This window comes from Abrus precatorius, unplaced genomic scaffold (genome assembly GCF_003935025.1).
Source record: "Abrus precatorius isolate BTA unplaced genomic scaffold, Abrus_2018 Scaffold10, whole genome shotgun sequence".
NCBI lineage: Eukaryota > Viridiplantae > Streptophyta > Magnoliopsida > Fabales > Fabaceae > Abrus > Abrus precatorius.
In genome coordinates, this window is record NW_020874292.1 from 899,459 (window position 1) to 920,521 (window position 21,063).

At 32.0% G+C, this 21,063-nt stretch overlaps 2 protein-coding genes across 5 annotated transcripts; both read right to left on the reverse strand.

Annotated features, from left to right (window-relative positions):
* Positions 1-238: 238 nt before the first annotated feature.
* LOC113871326 (F-box protein At1g78280) lies at positions 239-9,484 on the reverse strand. 4 transcript variants are annotated; one of them, XM_027508381.1, is made up of 16 exons: positions 9,195-9,484; positions 8,814-8,924; positions 8,636-8,691; positions 8,375-8,517; positions 7,447-7,644; positions 7,124-7,323; positions 5,490-5,589; positions 4,769-5,344; positions 4,571-4,693; positions 4,327-4,407; positions 3,874-4,205; positions 3,497-3,754; positions 3,044-3,128; positions 2,730-2,940; positions 1,806-1,974; positions 239-725 (listed from the first exon to the last, which is right to left on the reverse strand). In XM_027508381.1, exons 1-16 carry the CDS (start codon positions 9,326-9,328, stop codon positions 587-589), a joined length of 2,916 nt encoding a protein of 971 aa, XP_027364182.1. In that variant the 5' UTR covers positions 9,329-9,484; the 3' UTR covers positions 239-586. The 4 variants fall into 4 exon arrangements, with proteins under 4 accessions (XP_027364182.1, XP_027364189.1, XP_027364206.1 ...); XM_027508388.1 differs by having other exon boundaries at positions 247-725; positions 8,375-8,448; XM_027508396.1 differs by having other exon boundaries at positions 455-725; positions 2,805-2,940; positions 9,195-9,474.
* A 1,233-nt stretch (positions 9,485-10,717) lies between these two features.
* On the reverse strand, positions 10,718-13,866 carry LOC113871348 (phospho-2-dehydro-3-deoxyheptonate aldolase 1, chloroplastic-like). Its single transcript, XM_027508418.1, has 5 exons — positions 13,390-13,866; positions 13,012-13,289; positions 11,976-12,252; positions 11,634-11,879; positions 10,718-10,992 (listed from the first exon to the last, which is right to left on the reverse strand). Exons 1-5 carry the CDS (start codon positions 13,864-13,866, stop codon positions 10,726-10,728), a joined length of 1,545 nt encoding a protein of 514 aa, XP_027364219.1. The 3' UTR covers positions 10,718-10,725.
* Between the last annotated feature and the right edge of the window lie 7,197 nt (positions 13,867-21,063).

A 21,063-nucleotide genomic window follows, 5' to 3' on the forward strand; every position in this document is an offset into this window, starting at 1 on the left:
TTGCTGCTTCCCATTCTGTTCCCCCACCTAACCTACCTGGCTTCCCATACCTCTTTCACAGTTGTCACGTCATTGTTCATGGCCTAACAGTAGTCCCAACTTGCCTGAGAGCCAAGCTGTTTTGGTCCAATTTGCCGTCCCGTTCTGAAGTTGGTTTCATTCACGTTTCTCTGTCCAGAATCTAACTTTCTTATAGCTCACATCTCTAGTAAATTTAATTACAGATTATAGGAGAAATAAGAAATACCTATCAGAATATATTCATATATTGTAGTCTTGAATTTGTAGGGGAAAAAATGGCCATTCAACAGTGTTCATTTAAGCAATGGAAAAAAAAATGCAACTGCACAACCACGTCAACAACACAGCGAGGGAAACTTTATTATAAATTATCTAACAGAATGTAATCTAAAAAATCTAACGGCCATCCAATTTATGTGTTAAATTGCTCTCTCCCTCATTCTCACTGTCCCTCCATCTCTATCTATATTTCCCGGCTATTGCCTATTGGATAAGTTAAAACATAGGATCACTGGAGCTCTGAGGTGCATTGAGGCTCCAAAAAAATTTAAATGCCAGCCAATGGTCAAGGAAAGCCTCTGTAATTGTTCAATTCTCCCCACACTGTCTGCTCAACTTCTTCCCATGACTTTGCTGATCTCAGTTCTTCCCAAATGCTAAAAATAGCCCCCAAGACATTCTCATCATGCAAGATACAATAGCACCTACAATTCCAAAAGAAAACCAAGAAATCCAAATGAGGAACTTCTAACAATTGCTAAATATACGAAAGCCAGGAACAAAGCTAAACATCTTTACTTCACCAAAGGTTGTCTCGACTGACTGCAATATTTAACTCACTGTAAACATAATACTTGCACAATGTTTGGATACTTAATGATATGTAGAATGGAATGGGTAAAAAAATGGGATAAAATTAAATAAAAATAAATAAAATAAGAAAATGCTAGCAAATGACATTAAAACATTAATTAAAGAAACAAAAATAAAAAGTATTTAATAAAAAAGAAAAATATTTATTACATCAAGAATATAAAAATATAATCTTTTTAATAAAAAAATATTGTTTTTATACGCTTAAAACCATCTCTAAAGTTTGAGGTTAAAAAGGCAGAAAAATTTACTAATTTTTTTAAGTATCGCAATTGCAAGCATTAATAAAGTGTATTAAAAGTTTCTTAATGCTTTTAGGACAATTATTAATAATTTCAGTAAAACTATCATATCGCACCAGTAAACTCATGGAACGAGTTTAATTTATTTCATTACTTAATTTTTTATACATATAAATACTTAATGATAATTTATTTTCAAAATTGGACCGTAATCTTATACTTTTGATAATTGGTCAAAAGAAATGTCTGTAAATATTGGCCTCCCAAAAGGTTGATTTCTGCATCAAGGCAACGAGATAATATCGTACGCATGTAGAGCAAAGTCTTCATTGGTTACCCAAATCAACATGCAATAAAAAATTCACAATTACCAATTTATCAACGTGTATTAGGATGCATTAATTTGCATCTCTAGACAACTGTTTGAGTTTCAATTAAAAATATAATATTTTTATGAAATATTTTGAAAGTCATTCTGCAAGGTTCAAAATTATTATTAATTGTAAACTCATCTTGACTGGGTACTGGGTATATCTTCTCAGCTTTGGCCTAGCAACCTTTCAGGGGAGCCTGACTGATTTCATATTTCTAGATAAATCCATACGCAAATTGAAATACTTTGAGTTGACAAGAAATTAGTTATGCAAGAGAATTATAACAGTTACTTACATGGCAACATATGAAAGTCGGCCAAACTTCTGACCACCCTCTGTTGACTCGTACTTTGATATGTTACTAGCAAAAGGAAGTCTGTAACTTTCTAAAAAATGCTTAAGAAGATACGAATCTCCTCTAAACACATCTAAATAAATTGGTATCAAGTCAAAAAGACGATCACCTGCAAAAATAAATGAAAAATTTCATACGAAATAACCACTAAATAGCAATAACATCAGAATACTTTTGCAGCAATGTTAATTTTCAAACATATCTCTGCGTTGTTAAAGAGGTGCTCTGGATAAAGATAAGTCAATCATACATATTAATATTATAAATAGGATTAGACAGACAAATCAGATGAAGGTAAAATAAGAACTATAGCGTATGGGAGACAGAATTGCTAAAAAAGGCTGACAAGTTCAATCAACTCAAAGGTTACAAAAGAATGAAACAAACGTATGAAAACACCATAACATGTTTTGGGAAATTTGTAAAATATGAATTATTGGTAAAAGTATTTCTGGTTTAAGAACCATCAATCAATCATTTGGTTAATGTTCAAAGGTTGGTTAATGAATAACTGTGTTACTTAACAAACTATTGATTAGTTATTCCTAAATATGCCAAGAACATGCATCTCAAAGCCAACAATCACTTGGAACAAGAATTCTTAAGGACGGAACAGAAATTATGATGATTAGTTCTAGCTGATCAGCATTCATTAGCCTGAAAACTATAAAAATAGTGCAGCAAAAAAGGAAGCCATAACCACAGGGAAAAAATAATACTTAGGGTTAACAAGTCTCTCAAAGCACATGATAAATTATGATGCCATATGTTGACAACATTCCAATATAAGTCAACTCTCAAAAATGAGTTTTTTTGCAGAAGTTGAGCGAAAATTCTTGGGAGTGGGAAAGGAGCAGTACTGACCAATCGAAACATCACTGAAATCAAGAATATGACTAGGACGCCACAATTTCACTTCATCATAGTTGTGCAACAAACCACTGTCCACCTGGGCAGTATCTTCAGTATTCCTACTAGAGGTCAAGCAAACCGATGATGGTTCCATGTAAATGTTGTCATCCATAATATCCTTGTGTATCCAGGAGCAAGGTTTACAAGCACCAGTTCCCGAATTCTGAAATCAAATAAAAGTTGCAGAGATTATAGAAACAAATCTACTTTACCATATCCATAAAAAAAGGTTGATGTCAGAATGTGATTTTGAGTTCAGAAGAAACCTCATCCATATTTAGCAGCTGAGCAAAATCAGGTGGGATATATTCATCAATTTTATCTATCAGTTTCTTAGGAATTGGATCCCCCCTACAAAATTTTAGGAACATACATAAGAGGCAGCCTTACAAATAAAAGTGACTGACACAGATTCATCATAGCAAGTTAGCAACTAGCATGTTAATGTTAAACACGCCCACTGAAAATTCTGAAATTGAAAGAGTATAAATAATTGATAAACACACCTACTGAAATTGTGAGTTTTTTTGTGGAAAAGCCAGAAAAATTTAATAGATAGACTACTTTTGAACTTCAAAATGCTCAGAAGGTCATTAGATTTTCATTTGAATGCATAAAAAAGATGGTGTTTTTCACTTTGTGCATGCCTTTCTTACATATCTACAAATTCAAACTAAACTGTAACAGGAAATCAGAAAGACCAAAAGAACAAAGTGTACCACTTGGTCAAACGGCTTGACAGACCCTTCATCTTCTTTGTTAAAGTTCTAGTGAAGACTTCCCATTCTGCTGCAGCATTTGATTTACAACCAACAGTTGCAATACAACCATTAGCCTCAGCCAAGCTTAATTCATGTTCAATATCAGAGAAATATGAAATATTTAAAGGTGGATATGGCAAAAGATGAAGATGACACAGCTGCTCCCCCAAGAAGGAGGCCAAGTTTGTTATGTCTTCCCATGTTAATCTGTCTCTTCTGCAAGAGAATGAAAACAAAATCCATAAGATTCACAGAACTGTGTTACTTTAAGAGATTAGAAATTTGAATGTGAAGGGGTGATGAAATTATCAATAAATCCCAAGGATATGACTTACAACTCTGCAAACATATTCCCCTCACATCGTTTTGTTATCATATATGGCCATATGCATGAGTGACCAGCTAAGCCAGCAGATTCATCCACCGACATTCCAGCATTCCGATACTCTAATTCTTTCTTGCCCCATACCCCAAATGAGAAACCGTCAACATCACAGTTCTTCCTGATCAGATTGCTCTTAACAATGACATCAGGGACTCCTTTCCCATCCCAACTTAAAATGGTATAAGATCCATCTTCAATATAGATAATCCCAGTGGCCAAAACATTAGGAATATGTTTCCTGAGAGGGGAATTGACCTCGTGCAACATACTGTAAAACTCTAGCTGTAAAATGTATATTAGAATTTTATTTTATTTTTTGGTGGTAACAGATGAAATAAAGATGACAGTACTAAAGTTAAATTTCTACAGCAGAAGCAATGGAAACAGAATTCCAAAAAATTACCTCTGTGCCTAAACCATAAAGTGAAGCTTCCAATCCTCCTTCAACAAAAATCTTAAGAACAGAGTTTCCGACTAAATATACCTAGATAGAGAACGGAAAATATTCCCAGAGTTAGAAAGAGATGTATTATTATGACACTACAAGACCAAATATTTTCACTGAAGTCTGAGAAAAATTAATGTATTGCAACCTTCTGGAAAATTCAAATAAGTCAGAATTATTAATTAAATAAATAAAAACTCACAGGATTGCTACCCGTACCAACTGGAAGCCTTTCATCATCAGTGGGAGGGGGCAACTTGTGGAAAGCACAAATATATGATAGGCATTGTAACCACTTGTCAGCATTTAGTGCAATACATGCTCCCTAGACAAAACAAAAAGATCATAAAATCTGATAAAGTAGAGCTCAAAGAAAGTATAATTGTAGAAAGAAAATAACCTTCCATATCAGCTCTCTCATTTTTGGTTTTTGAATCCAGAGTTTGGATAACCATTCTCTTAGTTCTCGCTGACCAATGCTATTGCCTGAGCTCCACAGTGAAGTGTAGTGGTCTCTGTCTTTATCCAAAAACAAGGACAAGAAATTTACATCATAAGAAAATCCATCTTTCCATAAATTGTAGCTTCTAGATGCACCATTCATGGCTCTTTGGTAACTTAGATCATCTACATCTTTCTGAGTTTTGGCTCTTTTCTCTTTCCTGGAAAAATTCGAGTAACCGAAGTCTTTTTCATCACATGACATGTTCTGCTTGACATTTTCATAACTATCTTCATCAAGAGCAAGCAACCCAGCACGGCAAACTCCTTTATGACGATAACCAGGTGCCATATCCAAACATACAAATTCAAAGTTGCTAGAATTTACAAAATTCTGCGTGACAGCAACAGTTGTTTCCAAATTTAGCACACAGTGCCACCATCCACTTGGAACATAAATTGTTTCTCCAGGTAGTTGTGTGCATTCAATTGGCTTGTCTTCATCAGCAAGAAGAGGATAAAAATCTAGCCACCACTGTAAACAAGCAATATGTGATTAATAATAATCATAGTAATGACATCAACAGACAGGCACCATAAAGTTAGTATGGTTATTGTTCATAACTATATACCACCAAAAAGAGGATATATAAATTACTCAAATTGCAGCATCGTAGTACCTGCAGTGATGACGGAGTGTCAACATTGACATCACCATCTTCTTCATTAACATGCACTGTGACACCCAAAGGCACTTTTCCTGGAGGATATAATGCCCACCTATCAATTGCATGTGAAACATTACCTTTTAACTTTAAGCATAAGTTATTCGAAGAATAATCAAGCACTAACAAAAAAAAGGTAAGTACCAAATTACATAAAATTCATGTTATTTATTATGGAATCAATAAAGAACAATACTCCAATTTTAGTTAAACAAATGAGCCTAGAACATCAATATTTATCTTATGTTTTGTCATGATGTTGACTTAATAATCAATTGACTCCAATGTTAAGAAGGATAACTACCAACATCCCCCTTTCCCCAACATACACATGCCCACACACACACACAAAGATAGAGATAGGAGGAGGGAGTTAAGGAAAATGAAAACCTAAAAGCGTTATTTTGATTTATTCACAACATCCATCTAGTATCTACCACCATCAAGATCCAAAATATTGAAAAAAGGTACACTTTTTTAAGGCTATGTTTGAATGTTATGTTTAGGAGGGGAGGAGAAAGGAAGGGTTATGTTTAAGAGGAAAAGGATTAAAGAGATTTTTCTAAATCCTCTAAACGTTAGTTTTCTGAGTTTCCTTGTTCTTGGATTTTTCTCTTTCCCACTCTATCGCACTCCTTCCCATATTCTATTTTTTTTTTAAAAAATGTTAATTTTTAAAGTGAGGATTTTTTTAAAAAATTATAAAAAATAAAAATATTAATTTTTAGAAAGAGAAAAATATTTATTTTTAAAAAAAGATAAAAAAATATAAATAGAAGATATAAAAGGCAATAATGTCATTTATATGATTCAATTCTCATCACCCTCTCTTCTCAATATTAAACATCTAAACAAAGGGGGTTTAAGCCTCCCTTCCCCCTTCAAACTCTTCCCTTCCTCCCCCTCCATACATTCAAATAAAGACTCAAGGATATAGGTGTCATTATTTTAGGATTCTTGTTCAACCTGGTCTATGTAAATTTTTAACAAAATGCTAGCAAAGCATTAGCTTATATATCAGGACTAGCACACTAAATCTAAAAGTTCCCAATCTTACTTCCCATATACTATCTCAGTCCTACTGTCATTTAAAGCCTAGAGAGAAAATTCTGCCATGCAGCATTATTTCAGAAAGCATTGAACCATAGTTTAGGTTGCTTTAAAAACAAAACCAAATGTGAAACTTGTAAACTGAGCAACATCTTTGCACAGACCAGCCAATGGGTTGTTGTACATGGATAGGTAATATAAGCTAAAATTAATAGTGATCATAAGCCAGAGCCAATGGCCTTGCAGCCTAATGGCTACTAGTTTCCTTAGGAAAAAACTTATGCCAGCTATCCCTAATGAGTCATAAATTTACAATATTCACATTTAATCCATCTTTCCTCATTCCTGGCCCCCATTGTAACTCCAAAAAACAGAAGGAAAGAAATGTACCAAGCTGGAGAAATCAAATTATTATCTTTAAGGATTGAACTCAAAACAGAGTACACATATGGCTTTCTCAAAAACCGTGTAAACAGTCACACTCTATGCTACATGACCAAAATGAAGAACATTAATATGTCAAATGGTTAGCTCTTTACCTTTTACGGCCAACAAGAAGAGTATTCCATGCACTGGTAAGAGCTGGATCAACATGCCAAGAAGCACCAGATCTCTCTGGTCCGATTATGAGCCACCTATAGGAAGGTCGTTTATCTGTATCTAAGATGTCGAAGAAATCTTCTTGAAAAAGATGAGGCACACTATAATCCTTCAATAAGCTAGGTGCAACTTCACCAAACTGTATGATCATCATGTGTTGAGTAAAACAATTCTCAAATTTGAAACACAAAATAAGGGAAGGGAATGGTGCAGGAAGGAGGAGCAGAACATTATAGAAACATGAATATCACAACATATGCACCTTTTCATCAAAAATATATAAGGGATCTTCATCATGCTGAACTTTAATGTATGAGACATAATCCTTGAACTTCATGGAGATCTTCCGGGAACTCCTTTGAGAAATTTTAAACGCTACATCTCCATAGTTTAGCAACAATTGGTCAATTGTCCATTTATCCCTGGCAGGCCATGTGTCAGCCAATCCAGTAAGCATAACCTGGGATGTGTAATTCATCAAAATTGCATTTCAATAAAAGAAAACTACTTCCTCCAGTCCTAATTACAAGATCCTTTCAACTAAATCACACAAAGTAAAAAAAAAAAATTGTAAAAATTAGTTAATGTACTATTTTTGAAAAATTACAACATTCCAAGTTTACCCAAATCGAACTCTATTATCATATTAATTATTGAGAAGTTAGAAAGATTCAATAATTTATGAAAGGAAACTATGGGAAAAAGTAAATATGCTTCTAAAATGTTGAAAATGGTCTTATATTAACAACCATCAAAAGTTCTTAAAGGGGTCCTATAAAAAAGAACGGGAAGGAGTATTAATAATTGATAATTCAAAATTGTGATTCCAAGATATCTAAAACCCATAGCATGAACTACAACCAGAATCCCGTCATCCGCAAAGAACCTTTAGTTAAAAGATAATCTGTTTTCATCTCTTGCTTTCCATCTCTACATGAAAAAAAAAATGGCAAAGAAAAACAATACCACATCCTAAATGCTTCAAAGATTAATAGCAAACATGATACAGTTACAACTATACATACGATGTTGGGGGGGGGGGGGAATTATTCCTACTCTTTCTAAAAATTGTAAAATTAAAAACAATGGAAGGACAGAGTTCAAAGATATTATCTTTCTATCAGTAAGACTAAGAGAACCCAAAGATAGACATTTATAGTTTACAATTAAAAATTCTTTTATCTTTGTACCGGCTTCTTTGCATCATACTCATTATAGAAGTCCTGCAGTGAGATGTCTTTTATTCTTTCCACATTTCCGTTATCTGCATAAAATGTATCCAATGTGGTGTGACAGCGGTATAATCTCCTGTACAAAAATAAAGAGTTGAACCCTGCAAGAAGGTGAATATTGGTTTATAGAAAATTCTTATGATTTTCGAAGAGCATATGACCTAAATTTGCCTAGAAAATAGAAGATAGATAAGAGCCCTATAGTGTTACAACTTTTACCATCAAAATATAAAGGTCCACGATGGTACTCCTTGTATTTGTCTGGCAGATTCTCACTGCATTCAAAATACCCAATTCCAAATATGTTAGCATTAATTAAATAGCTACTAAAGTAAAGTACCAATAAAGATAATAATTCGATTTCAGAAGCAGAAATTAAACATGGGAAGAGACATACTTATGCAGGGCAGTTTTCTTCCAAGAGTCTTTGTATTGAAGCAAACCAGAAGCTCCTTTTAGGCAAAGACTCATCCACAGTGGTTCTTCATTGCACAGTATGTACATAACACTGCCAAAATTAAGAGAGAAAACCGTTAATCATGATACAAGTGACAAGAATATATAATACTACGAGAACCATTATACTCACAGTACTCGTGATTTATAATAACTAAAAAAATGTTGCTAAATCAATTTAACTAACACAAGAAGCAAAACATAAAGTGCAATTGAATGAAACAATGCCTGACAATCCATCAACATTATTACGAAAAAGAGACTATGGAAAATGAATGAGAAAAACATTCAGATAGAAATAGAAAAAGGGAACAGCAATTACCTGCTAACGCAAGCGAGGCGAGCAGCATCGCGGGGAGTGAGACGTTCCAAAATAGCGCAGAGGATTTCGTCGGGAAGCGCTCGAAGATCTCCGAGAGCCTCTGTTCTGCGATCTCTCTGACTCTGAGATTCCATGTAATACTTCACAAACAGGAATAACCACTTCTATTTCTCTTCATTTCATATTAAAATTTTCATTCCTGCACTAAACCGCGTTTTTTAAAAGCGCTTCCTTACCGTGGGCGAGGTTTTCGTTATTCGTACGCTACTGCCCTCGCCTCGACTCACCTTCTTCTGTTCCTTTCGTCCAAAATATTAATATGTTTTGAAATATTAACTATATAATAATGGAATGTTACACACAAAATATTTTTATCAAATATAAATCTTACTATACTCACACCATTTTAAAAAAAAAAACTACAGGTGAAAACTATAAAGTCTCGTGTTAGATAACAGTGGAGAGATCAATTCCGATATTCGCAATAAATATCCTTGATAGGCGTCCACTATAAACTATAAAAAAATAAAACAAGAAATTGAAATAATTCATTACATAATCTTAACAATGCCTTTTCGAGGATTTTTTAATGACGAAAAAAAATTCCCGGAAAGCATGACCAACAATAATCGGACGACTGCACGTTAATTTCTTTTATATCATTATTTATAATATGTGAGGTATATATATCTCAAATAATTGTCAGAAAATATTTTTTCAATGTCATCGACATATAGTATATACATAATCAATTTTATAAAGGGTTGTGTTTTTTTTCACAAATACTTTTTACAGGATATAATTCTTTTTAAATAAAAAATATTCATAATATAATGAGATTAACTCTCCTCGTAATAATAGTTAACTTTCACCAGTTTGTTAATCACTCCAAAAGCATACACTTTTTGTCAATATAGTCTTACGATTGCATTTTGTCAATTCACGATGGGTTTGGGCCTTGGTTGTCAATAACAAATTAATATAACCTTATTAAATATATTTACTTTGTAAGCTCTTCATATAAAATTATTTCTTTCAAACAAAACGTCAAAGTTTGCTGCTTCTTGCCCGGGATTACTTCTCATATATATATATATATATATAGACACACACACACGTATACGTATTTTTTGAGTCGCCTCACGTACAATGTTACCAATGATGAGACTTGGAACTCTTTTCATCTCCCTAAAAAATTGACTTGTCCCGAAGTATACTCCTAATAATAAAAGCTTGACATGTACAAAATGACAATAGTACGGCAAAAGGATTAATGCCCTAGAAGTAAGCAGTAAGCGAGAGTAGGCGAGTTTTCTGTCCATCATGGATTCTAGTCAGGTGTATGTGCACCCACATAATTCCAAGGCACAGTCGCATTACTTAGCAATATACACACTTACAAATAAATTATTATACAAAAAAGCTTACTAGCTAAATGGTCCATGTCCATGTGTAATAACACTGTTTGGTTGCTTCCATACATAAAGGGAAAAGAGCAAAGCCACATTGTTGGTATTCAAGACCGTGCATTTTACAGTGCTATGGAGGAAAGATGCTTCTCGGAGATGATCCTACTCCTTCTGAGGCGTTCAGATATGATGAAAGCAAGTTCCAGAGATTGTGAAGCATTAAGCCTAGGGTCACAGTGTGTGTGGTAACGGGAGCTCAGATCGTCAAACGTGACCGTCCTTGACCCACCAATGCACTCAGTCACATTCTGACCCGTCATCTCTAGATGAACCCCACCTGCGTGGCTTCCTTCTTGTTCGTGCACGTCGAAAAATGCTCTTAACTCCGCCTGTCCAATTAAGTTAAAAAAAAAAAGTTAAAGGTATATCAAGGTTGGCAATCATATGATTTTTCTTTCTCTAAAGTTGCTAAGAATTTAAAATACAAAACCAGACAAGGTTGGTTCAATTGGTTAATTATTGATAAATGAAAACCTTTGGTTTGATATCTATAGCAAGAGGAACTTGCAATGCCTGACCTAAAATGAGAGTTATCCCGAAAAGACAAAATGAAAATTCACAATCAAACAGGTGATATCCCACCTACTGACTGATAAAGAAATGCAACCCAACTCTACAATCACATTTCTTACGTCAGTTGATCAAATAAACTCTTCTCTTGAGCACCTCTACAAGCAGACCTTCGGCGACCTAGCTACCATTACCAATCCAGCTTCTAAACAACATGTTTGATAGACCAGCATTCAGGACCAACTTAAACATTAAACCTTCAAAAACTATTTGGCAGGGCATAACCATGCATTAATGCCACAGAAAATACGTCTACTTCATCAATTACAAAGATACAGGTGCTAATTATTGTTTTAAAAACACTCGATGATTTCGCAGTGAATAATTTTAGGCTGAGGAAAACGGCAATATCTATGTTTCTAAAAGCACCCCGAGTGTTTATTAGTAATAAATATTGTACCCTGATGGCATCGAAGGGGCGAGTTTTGAGTCCGCACGGAGCCTTTATGGTGTTTCCATGCATGGGATCACTGACCCAAGTTACAATTTGTCCCGCTCTGCGTACTGCCCCGATCAGATGTGGAAGCTTTACTCTCGTATTTTCAGCTCCCATCCTGGTAATCACAGTTATTCTCCCTGGTTTGTTGTGGGGATTCAAGATCTCGATCAGTCTAACAAGCTCATTTGGATCCATCTTATCACTTACCTGCAATATCATGACATTTTATTACGCTATCCAACTTCAATACACCAAATCAAGCAAGTTGAGACTAAAAATAAGTAATAGATGAAATGTCGAGACCTTAATTCCAAGGGGATTAGCAACACCTCTTAGAAACTCAACATGGGCGCCATCGAGCTGCCTGGTCCGTTCCCCAACCCAAAGCATATGGGCGGAGCAGTCATAGTAAAGACCAGAAGTTGAATCCAACCTAGTCAGTGATTGTTCGTATGGCAATAAAAGACATTCATGCGAAGTCCAGAACTCAGTTGTTCTCATTATAGGATGGTCCACAGTGAGGCCAGCAGCAGCCATGAATCCAAGGGCCTCATCAACTCGGTGAGCAAGCTCTAGGTACCTGCCACGCCGACCAAGCAGCTAGATCATATAGTGCCCTTGGAATAAGGAAAACTTCTCAGCAAACCATCAAATTAAAATAGGTGAATTAACTGAATTTAAGCACGAAAATAATTGTTTTTTTTATTGAAAAACAACATGTTAAAGATATTGAAAGATTAATAACTTTTTATTATTAATGATTATTTAAATTCAGCTGTGTAAAGTTAATATTTTTATTGAAAATATTTTTTAACTATTTTTATAAAAAAATAAGTACTACTGTTTTTTTAATTATGATAAGAAACACTTATTTTTAAATATGTTAATTCTTAATTTTTTTATATCTTTTAAGAGTAAAATTTTTTATATTTTCATAAATTTTAGTTCATAAATAAAATATATTAAAAAAAGCATTTAAGAGTATATTTCTAACATTTATTAGCTAAAAAAATAAGACTGATATTTATTTAAAAATGTTGTTAGAATTGGTTTGTAAAAAAACTAATGTCGAAATAATTTATTTATATGCATTTTCTACAAAAGAAATATTTAAATCTATAAAATATTCCAAAATAGAATTCATTTTATTTAAATAATAAAGTTTAATTATTTTAATTTTCAAAATATACTAAAAATAATTTGACTATCATAAATTTTTGAGCTAATTACATAGAGTGATATAATTTTATTATCATATTAAAAATATAATAAATAGATTGAAAGAAGAAAAAGAATGGGATGTAAGGGTCGATAAAGAAAACGTCAGAGTTGGAGATACCTGTCTCCCTGCTCGCTATGCTGCGTGAAGTCCAAATTCCATTGAGTAACTCTTTGCATAGCAGCATACCCACCCGTCGCAAAGGCCCTCAGAAGATTCAGTGTCGCCGCCGATTGACTGTACGCTCTAATCATTCTTTGAGGATCTGGAATTCTCGCCTTCTCCTCAAACGCATCTCCGTTCACGTTATCTCCTCTGTAACTCGGCAGCTTCACCCCGTTCTTCTCCTCCAACGCTTCCGATCGCGGTTTCGCGAATTGACCCGCCATTCGTCCAACCTGTTCAATTTTTAATATTATAATAAATAACAATTTATTGTTAAATTAAATATTATTGTATACCGTCACGCACGTCATAAAAATAAAACATAAAGATGACCTTAATGACGGGCATTTGGCCTCCAAACATCATAACGACGCTCATCTGGAGAAGGATTCTGAAGGTGTCACGAATGTTGTTGGTGTGGAACTCCTTGAAGCTCTCGGCGCAGTCTCCACCCTGAAGAAGGAAAGCGTTTCCCATGGCGGCTTCGCCCAGACGCTCCTCAAGGTTCCTAGCCTCTCCCGCGAACACGATGGGAGGGAAGGCTTCGAGGCTCTTCAGTACCGATTCCAGGTTCTCTTTGTTGGGGTATTGGGGGAGTTGAAGGGCCTTTTTGGACTTCCAGCTGTCCAGGACCCACTTTGCCTGCTTGTCCGAGACAGCAGGGTTGTCGGCGGCGTGAACCGCTTGGACGGGCTTGGGCTTGGGCCTGGGAAAGGAGCATTGGTCGGGGGAATGAAGAAGGGAACGATGGAATGGAAGTATGGATTTGGTGGGAACGAGAGAGTTGGAAGAGGGAACGGCCAATGCCATAGTGATGTTTGTGTCTACGCTTCTTCCTTGAATTTGAGATGCATTTATAAGAAGCGGGGTTGTTGGGAAAGGGTGTTAGGAATCTCGGAAGAGTAGCTGCCCATAGTATAAGTCCTTGGATTAATATTTTACACCAATTTTATTAGTATTTCATAAATTTAAATTTAATATATTTTTTATTATAACAATTTATTCCAAAAATACAAAAGAGCAATTAAAGGTTTTCTCACGGGTGATAAAAAAATATTATCCTTTTTATTAGTCGATTTTTTTTTAGCATGGACAATCTTAAATTTATATATAAAAAATTAAAGGTAAAGATATATTTACCAATTTTTAATTAATATATATATATATATATATAATTTTAAAATAGTAAAAATATGTTATAAAAATATTTATTTGTATAAATACAAGTGATGCAAAAATTTTATAAAATAATATTAATTTGAAATTATTAAAAAATATATACTTATTATTTAACCTTTAATATCATGTGATTTGGATTTTTATGATGTGACAATTTTTTTATTAATTGTGAATCTATTACAAAACACAGTAGATTTATGCTTTAGTGCATTTTAATTCTTATCTTTATCGATGTGTTGCACCAAATTTTACACATTTACCTTGATTCTTGATTGATTATATTACAATAATATTAAAAAACAGTTTATTAAAACAAAAATACATTTTAAACTGATATAGTGTATTTATATTCAATATTTAAATTAAATACAAAATATAACATAATATAATATAATTTATGTATTAAGCATTTTGTTAGAGTATAATTATAAAAGATTTTTAAAAAGCTATTTATCTACATTTATTGAAATTTAAAATAAGAATTATAATTAAAAAAGTATATATTCATGCATAAATGATGTTGATTTATCGGCACATGATAAATTTAAGGATAAAGAAAGACACTCTTAGATATTTAATATTAGTAAAACTGACGTGTTTGATTTATATATTTTTAATAGTACTTTTAAAGTTAAAGTTGTATTTCTATATTATTTTCTAATATGATATGTAATTATTATTTATAATAAGTTATTTATTAATTTCAATATAATTTTTAAAACTCATATAATACCCACAAATTTTATAATTTATAAATTGACTGCCCCGCCTCGTGTCTTGCTTGTGGAATGTTTCGACTTTCGAGAATATAACGATCGGTATCTATCATTTACCCCTGGAAAATATACCTATATACATTAAGAACCATGTTCGTACATTTTCTCTTTTATTTTTAGAGACATCCAAACAAAATTTTAGTACAAAGATAATTTTTTTCAAAAGTACTTGATGTTCAGAAAGAGAAAAAAAAAATGTTAGTAATCGTTAATTTTTATTTAAAAATCAATTAATCATAAAAAATATTTGTAGAAATTTTTAAATTTCAAATTAATTTTTAATTTTAATTTTTTCTCTCATTTTAAAATTTAGTAATTTATGTAATACATTTTATTATTTATGTTTTTATTTATTAAATTAAATATTTAATATAGTCTAAAAATATAAATATTTATTTTGAAAAAAATGTTAATTGTTAGTTATAAAAAAAATTTAAAAATATTATTTTAAAAAATTATTTAACTCTTATTTTTTTTAAATTAAGAAATAATATATAAATATAAAATATAATAATATCCTCTTTATTATAATTCAGGAAGGATGATCAGCATGAGTATAAGAAAAATGCATATGGGTTTGCTCAAAGTATTAGAAAGTACTGATAGTTTCTTTCTGGGTTATAATATAAGAGGCTGAACAGATCGAACAAAAATAAAACGTGTGTGTTTCATATCTATCATGAGTTGTTTCTAAATTTCTTTCTCTGAAAGCTTTATTTGTAATGAATATTCACTAGTCCCTGATTAGAAAGAAGTATGCTCTGTACTTGCCATTTCAATGGATCCTGTGCATCAGAAAATTTCTAGGTGAAAGATCCTGTTGCTACGGTCCTCTTTATTATAATTCAGGAAGGATATATATATATATATATATATATAAAGAATAATAAAACAATTATATATAATATTAATTTAAAGTAATTTAAAAAATAAAAGTTAATTTATTTTACTTTTAGAACTGATTATGGGCATGTCAATTATTGTCTGACCCCAGTTGTCAGAGGAACAACGTGACAGTTCCTGACGCTCACACACACGTTTAACATGAGTGTAAAATTGATAAATGTAATTGATGAATGATTTTATATTATTTTTTATTATATATATTAAATTTTATGCAATTTAAATATTTATAAGTATATTATTTAAAATTTATATTTCAAAAATATATTATTTATTGAAATAAAATAATATTATAAAATATTTAATAATATTTTTATAAATTTTAAATTAATGGTTTAAATAATTATTTTTATATTTTATTAAATTTTATTAAAAGTATAAATGTGTACTTTTTATTGTTTTTATCTGCCACTTTAAATATTGTACACAATTTAATCAAGTCAAGTCATGTTTTTTATTTTGTTTTTAATTTATTTTAAAGGGAAATAGTATAATAAAATAATAATAAATATTTTTTAAACTTTAAAGTAGAAATTTTTTTTAAGTGGTGACTGATAAAAAAAACGGAGTAAGTATTTTAATTCACATTTAATTGATTACAGTTCAGCATTTATTATAATATCAATTATCATAGTTTTATTTTAAAATATTTAAATGGGGTTTCACTAATAAAAAAATTTGTTATAGATGTGTTTATAAAAGGTAAATATCATCAAATCGACAAGTGCTTTATTGAGATTTCTTTTATATATAGAATTTAAATTTAAATTTTTATTTAAAAACTAGGTATATAATACTTGAATTGATTATTTAACAATTAAAAAAAATGTGTTTTCAAGTAAGTAAATGTAACTTTATAAACTATTTTATTAAAATAATGTTAAAAGTTATTTATGAATTGTGGTGAATCTAATTTTGTATCACATTTGTTGCATCCAGAGTTGTGATTGATTCGAAAATTTAAGATTCACTAATTGATTAATTTTAATTATAAGTAATTCATTGTATTAGTTATATGATTTTTTTCGTTGTTAGTTACTCTTCGTCTCATTGTATCTAAATAGATCATTGTATCACTTTATCAATTAAGTCTCTAGCAATACAATCTCTGAATCACACACTTATCACTATCTTTCAATCCCTTCTCTCTATCTCCTAGGCATATGACATGCAGCCATTTTTTCTAATAATAATTATGTACTCATATTCAAAATAATTTATATGTTAACATATAATAGAGCGATATAATAGTAATTAATATTTAGATCATATAAAATTGATTTAATGTAAGTGCTTTTTTTGGTCCAAAAAAAAAGGGTATTCGAGAGACTTGTTTTCCCTCTCTCAACGAGATAGTATTTTTTTGGTGGAGAGTGAGAGAGGGACTTGGTTTTTGGTTAAAGAGAATGAGGGAGTAATTGAAGTAGTGTATATCTCCTGCAGCCCGAAGAAGCATTTTATGTCATTGCTAAAGCCCAGATTAACTGAAAAGGCATATGCAAACACACATCGGTTTTTTTCTTACCAAAAATGAAAGGTCCATGTGGTGTCTGCATCTGCACTCCGTCTTCGTTGTTATGTAACGTTCCCTTTTAATATTAGTGAAATAATTTGTTAAATGTCGAAAATTTCATTAGTATAATTTTTTTCCTTCGGTAATATTTATAATATATCAACCACACTAACGATGATCTATCAAAATTCACATTAATGTATCATAATCCATAATGCACTAAAAAAAGATGTACTATATAATCATATTTACATACAGTTTCCCCAAGTTTGAATATGAATATTTACGATCATGATCTCCAATTCGTAAACTGTATGTCTCACTAGGCTGCTGGAGAACTGGCTCTTAATTAATTTAAGAAGTTTGATGTCTGTACACAAGTTCTTATATTAAACGTTTACAAAATGATGTATCTTTCTGCATATATTCAAATGGAATAACTTTTGAAAACATAACTGTCAGGTTTCAAATGCAATAACAGGTAACTGGTTGATTTAACAAGAATAATGTATATGTAGCACCTTTTTCAATGGAGTTTTGGAACAAAGTTTGTACGTTTATTATTCTCTTAATTCAATTGAATGTAATTTGATGGTTTGAACTTTGAATTCTCTATTTTCTAAACTTGATCGTTGGCTTTCGCATGTCACCCTCACTTATTTTAGGGAGAATTAGAGTAAAGGGCCAGATTGTAACAAAAAAAATTATGAGAGGGAATCCATTATTTGGTGAGAATTTTGTTCATCATGTAGTGACTTACTGACCATAAGCATCTTGAAATAGATGAAATTCAATTTGTAATTCTAAAACTTGGAAAAATGAGTATTATGTAATTTTAAGTGAAGAATATATATGATAATTGAAAATTGGCAATAAAGGGGCAGTGGGCAAAAGAACAATATGGATGGGTGTGTAAATGTGAGTGATTTGAGCTTATAAGGAAGTGGGACCACTGCTCATTTCATGATGAAGCATTATGAAGCACCTCACACTCAAAGGCAAAGTTGTATATTCCTGTGGATCTAATCTGTGATCAAGAAGCAGGCGCCAGATATGTGAAAGTGAGGGCTCTGCCTTCGGTGGTCCTGGAACCCTGGCTTTGCATTTGGACAATGAGGACACAGAAACCTCACCCCTTCTGATTCACAATCAGGGAAATTCAGAAATCCAATTTACTAAAGATGTTAGACATAAAAAATAACAAGGACAAATTATAATCACCAACATTTTCAACTCTAATTTTGTACCCAAGCACATCTTGTGGGTGTTAAATGAAGATGATTGAACACTAGTTACAAAATTTTGAACTTCTTAATCACGTGCTACACTAACTTCAATGGCATTATCTAAAGTCTCCAAAATAATGGTCGGACACAAGTTTCAAAGGACAGATTGAAGTCATAATAGTCCGCAAGATCCAAAAACATTATCACATGTAATCATGTGACTACTAGCTATGGTGTAACATTTAAGTTAAGCCTAGGAAGAATACTGTACAATTTGTATGAATCATACAGACATTCATAGTTCCTCTTTCTATACACGGTTATTGTTTAACTCCAGTTTTCAGACTAATTTAATAATTTTTATAATAAAACTGTAATAAAAACTTATTTTTTGATAAAAATTTATCATTATTAACTGCTTAAATTTAATCCTAAAAATTGAAGTTAACAGAAGTGTTTTCTATATACTTGATTGCCGTGAGATTTAAGAACTTAAGTAAGAAACGGTTCACCAGAACATTGGAGTTCTAAAATCTCAGTGACCACTTTTGCTCATCGATTTGAGATAAATTCAGTCAATTATCACACACACACACACACGTTTAAGCAAGGTCTCTAGATTTTGGTCTAGCAGATTTCTGAGAAACTGTGATGATTCTTTGTTATCACTAGCGTTCTACTGAGTGTGTATGTTTAAAGTATTGTTATGAGATAACTTGTTATTCCCAGGGCGTTTCTTCTTTCAAAAAAGAAATTAAAAAGCATATGAATGTGTGTATTCAATAGTGTAATGAATTCTATGGGCCCAGAGAATAAAGTACGGAAACTCATCACATACTGTTCAGTTCACCAGACCCAGCAAGTTTCATCTTTTTTCACTGCAATGCAAATGCAACCATCTATCATTTGAATTTTGAAAGTTAGAGAAAAAAAAGCGCAACCAAGTAAACAGTGACAGCAACTCTTTGATCTGCAAAAGAAGTACCTTCCAGCATGTTACGCTTAGATTTTGGTGGTCACGATTTTAGTTTATTTACTTTTTCATGACCCGAGAGGGTTTGAATGAAGGATATTTTTCCCCCTTCCACTAAACTCCTGTTTGCTGTGGAGAGCATTTAAAACAAACAGTAAATCCGTCTTTCATACAAAGAAATACCCAGTAATTCTCTACATGAAGACTTCTTTATTTGACAATATTAATAAAAAATATATGATAAGTTAAACTACTATTTTAAGAAATTTATATTATCTTTTTAATTATTTGTTTTATTGTCAAGAGATTTAGATCCTCTCATTTTATTAAATAACATAATATGATCATATTAGATAAAATATAATTTTTATTAAATTTAATTAGTAAATCTTACAACCAATTATGTTAGATTCTTATTTAATAAAACTTTTATGTCCTCCTCTTTTTAGAATGATCATAATCATATCGTGTTATTTAACATGAAAAAAAAAATCTAAATTCTATTTGACTCTTAATGAGTATCCTTAACACACATGTTAAGAAGTTAGAAGCAAATTTTTTTTTACTAAAAACTATGTTGTAATACATTAAAAATCACACAAACAAAAATATACTTTAATAATCTTTCAAACTTAGCATTCTATTTTAAGTTTATTCATTATCTTGCTAACCCCATAAAGAGAAAGTTGGCAACGAAATAAAAATGTAGTTCAGTTAGTTCTCAGTTCTTACACATGAGAGAGAGAGAGAGAGAGAGAGAGAGAGGTTGACTCATACAGAAGCGACGAGGAAAGTCTACGGAATGGAGTGCTCCTTTCCCCACAGCTTTATTAGTTTGATGAAGTGCAAACAGGAAAATCCCGGACCACATCATTCACGGGTCTTCTTTGAAGAATGTTGGGTAATGAGTAATTAAGGTGTTCGTAGTCCCGTACTAGTATTGGATCTCAGCAATTTTCAAGTGCTCTTAAATAATAATAATATAATCTCTACTTTTGGTACTAAATGTATATTTACTTCATCATATAAGATTAAGAAATTAATAGCCCTCATTAAGTATTATATATTAGGGTCTAAGATATTGCTGAGAGCCTAAGAATCTCTCGTGGATCATATTAAGCTAACCCACGGGTTCCCCCGACAACACTTAAAATGTCACGTCTACTCACCATTTAGTGTTTGCTTTCACTTTCAGCAGTTAATTTATCACGACGATAAAAGTTTTGAGATACAATTGGACGATCACATTCTATGATTGCATCAACCAGATATTTTCAAGAACGTACAAGATCGTCATAAACCAGATGTCAATTTTCACCCCTAATCCCTTCCAATTATAAAGTAGAGCTCTAAAAAGTGAACCAAACCATATTTGCTCTTACCTTTCCTTCACCTACTTTAAGAAATCTAAGGTAGGTCCAGAATAATGTAGTTATG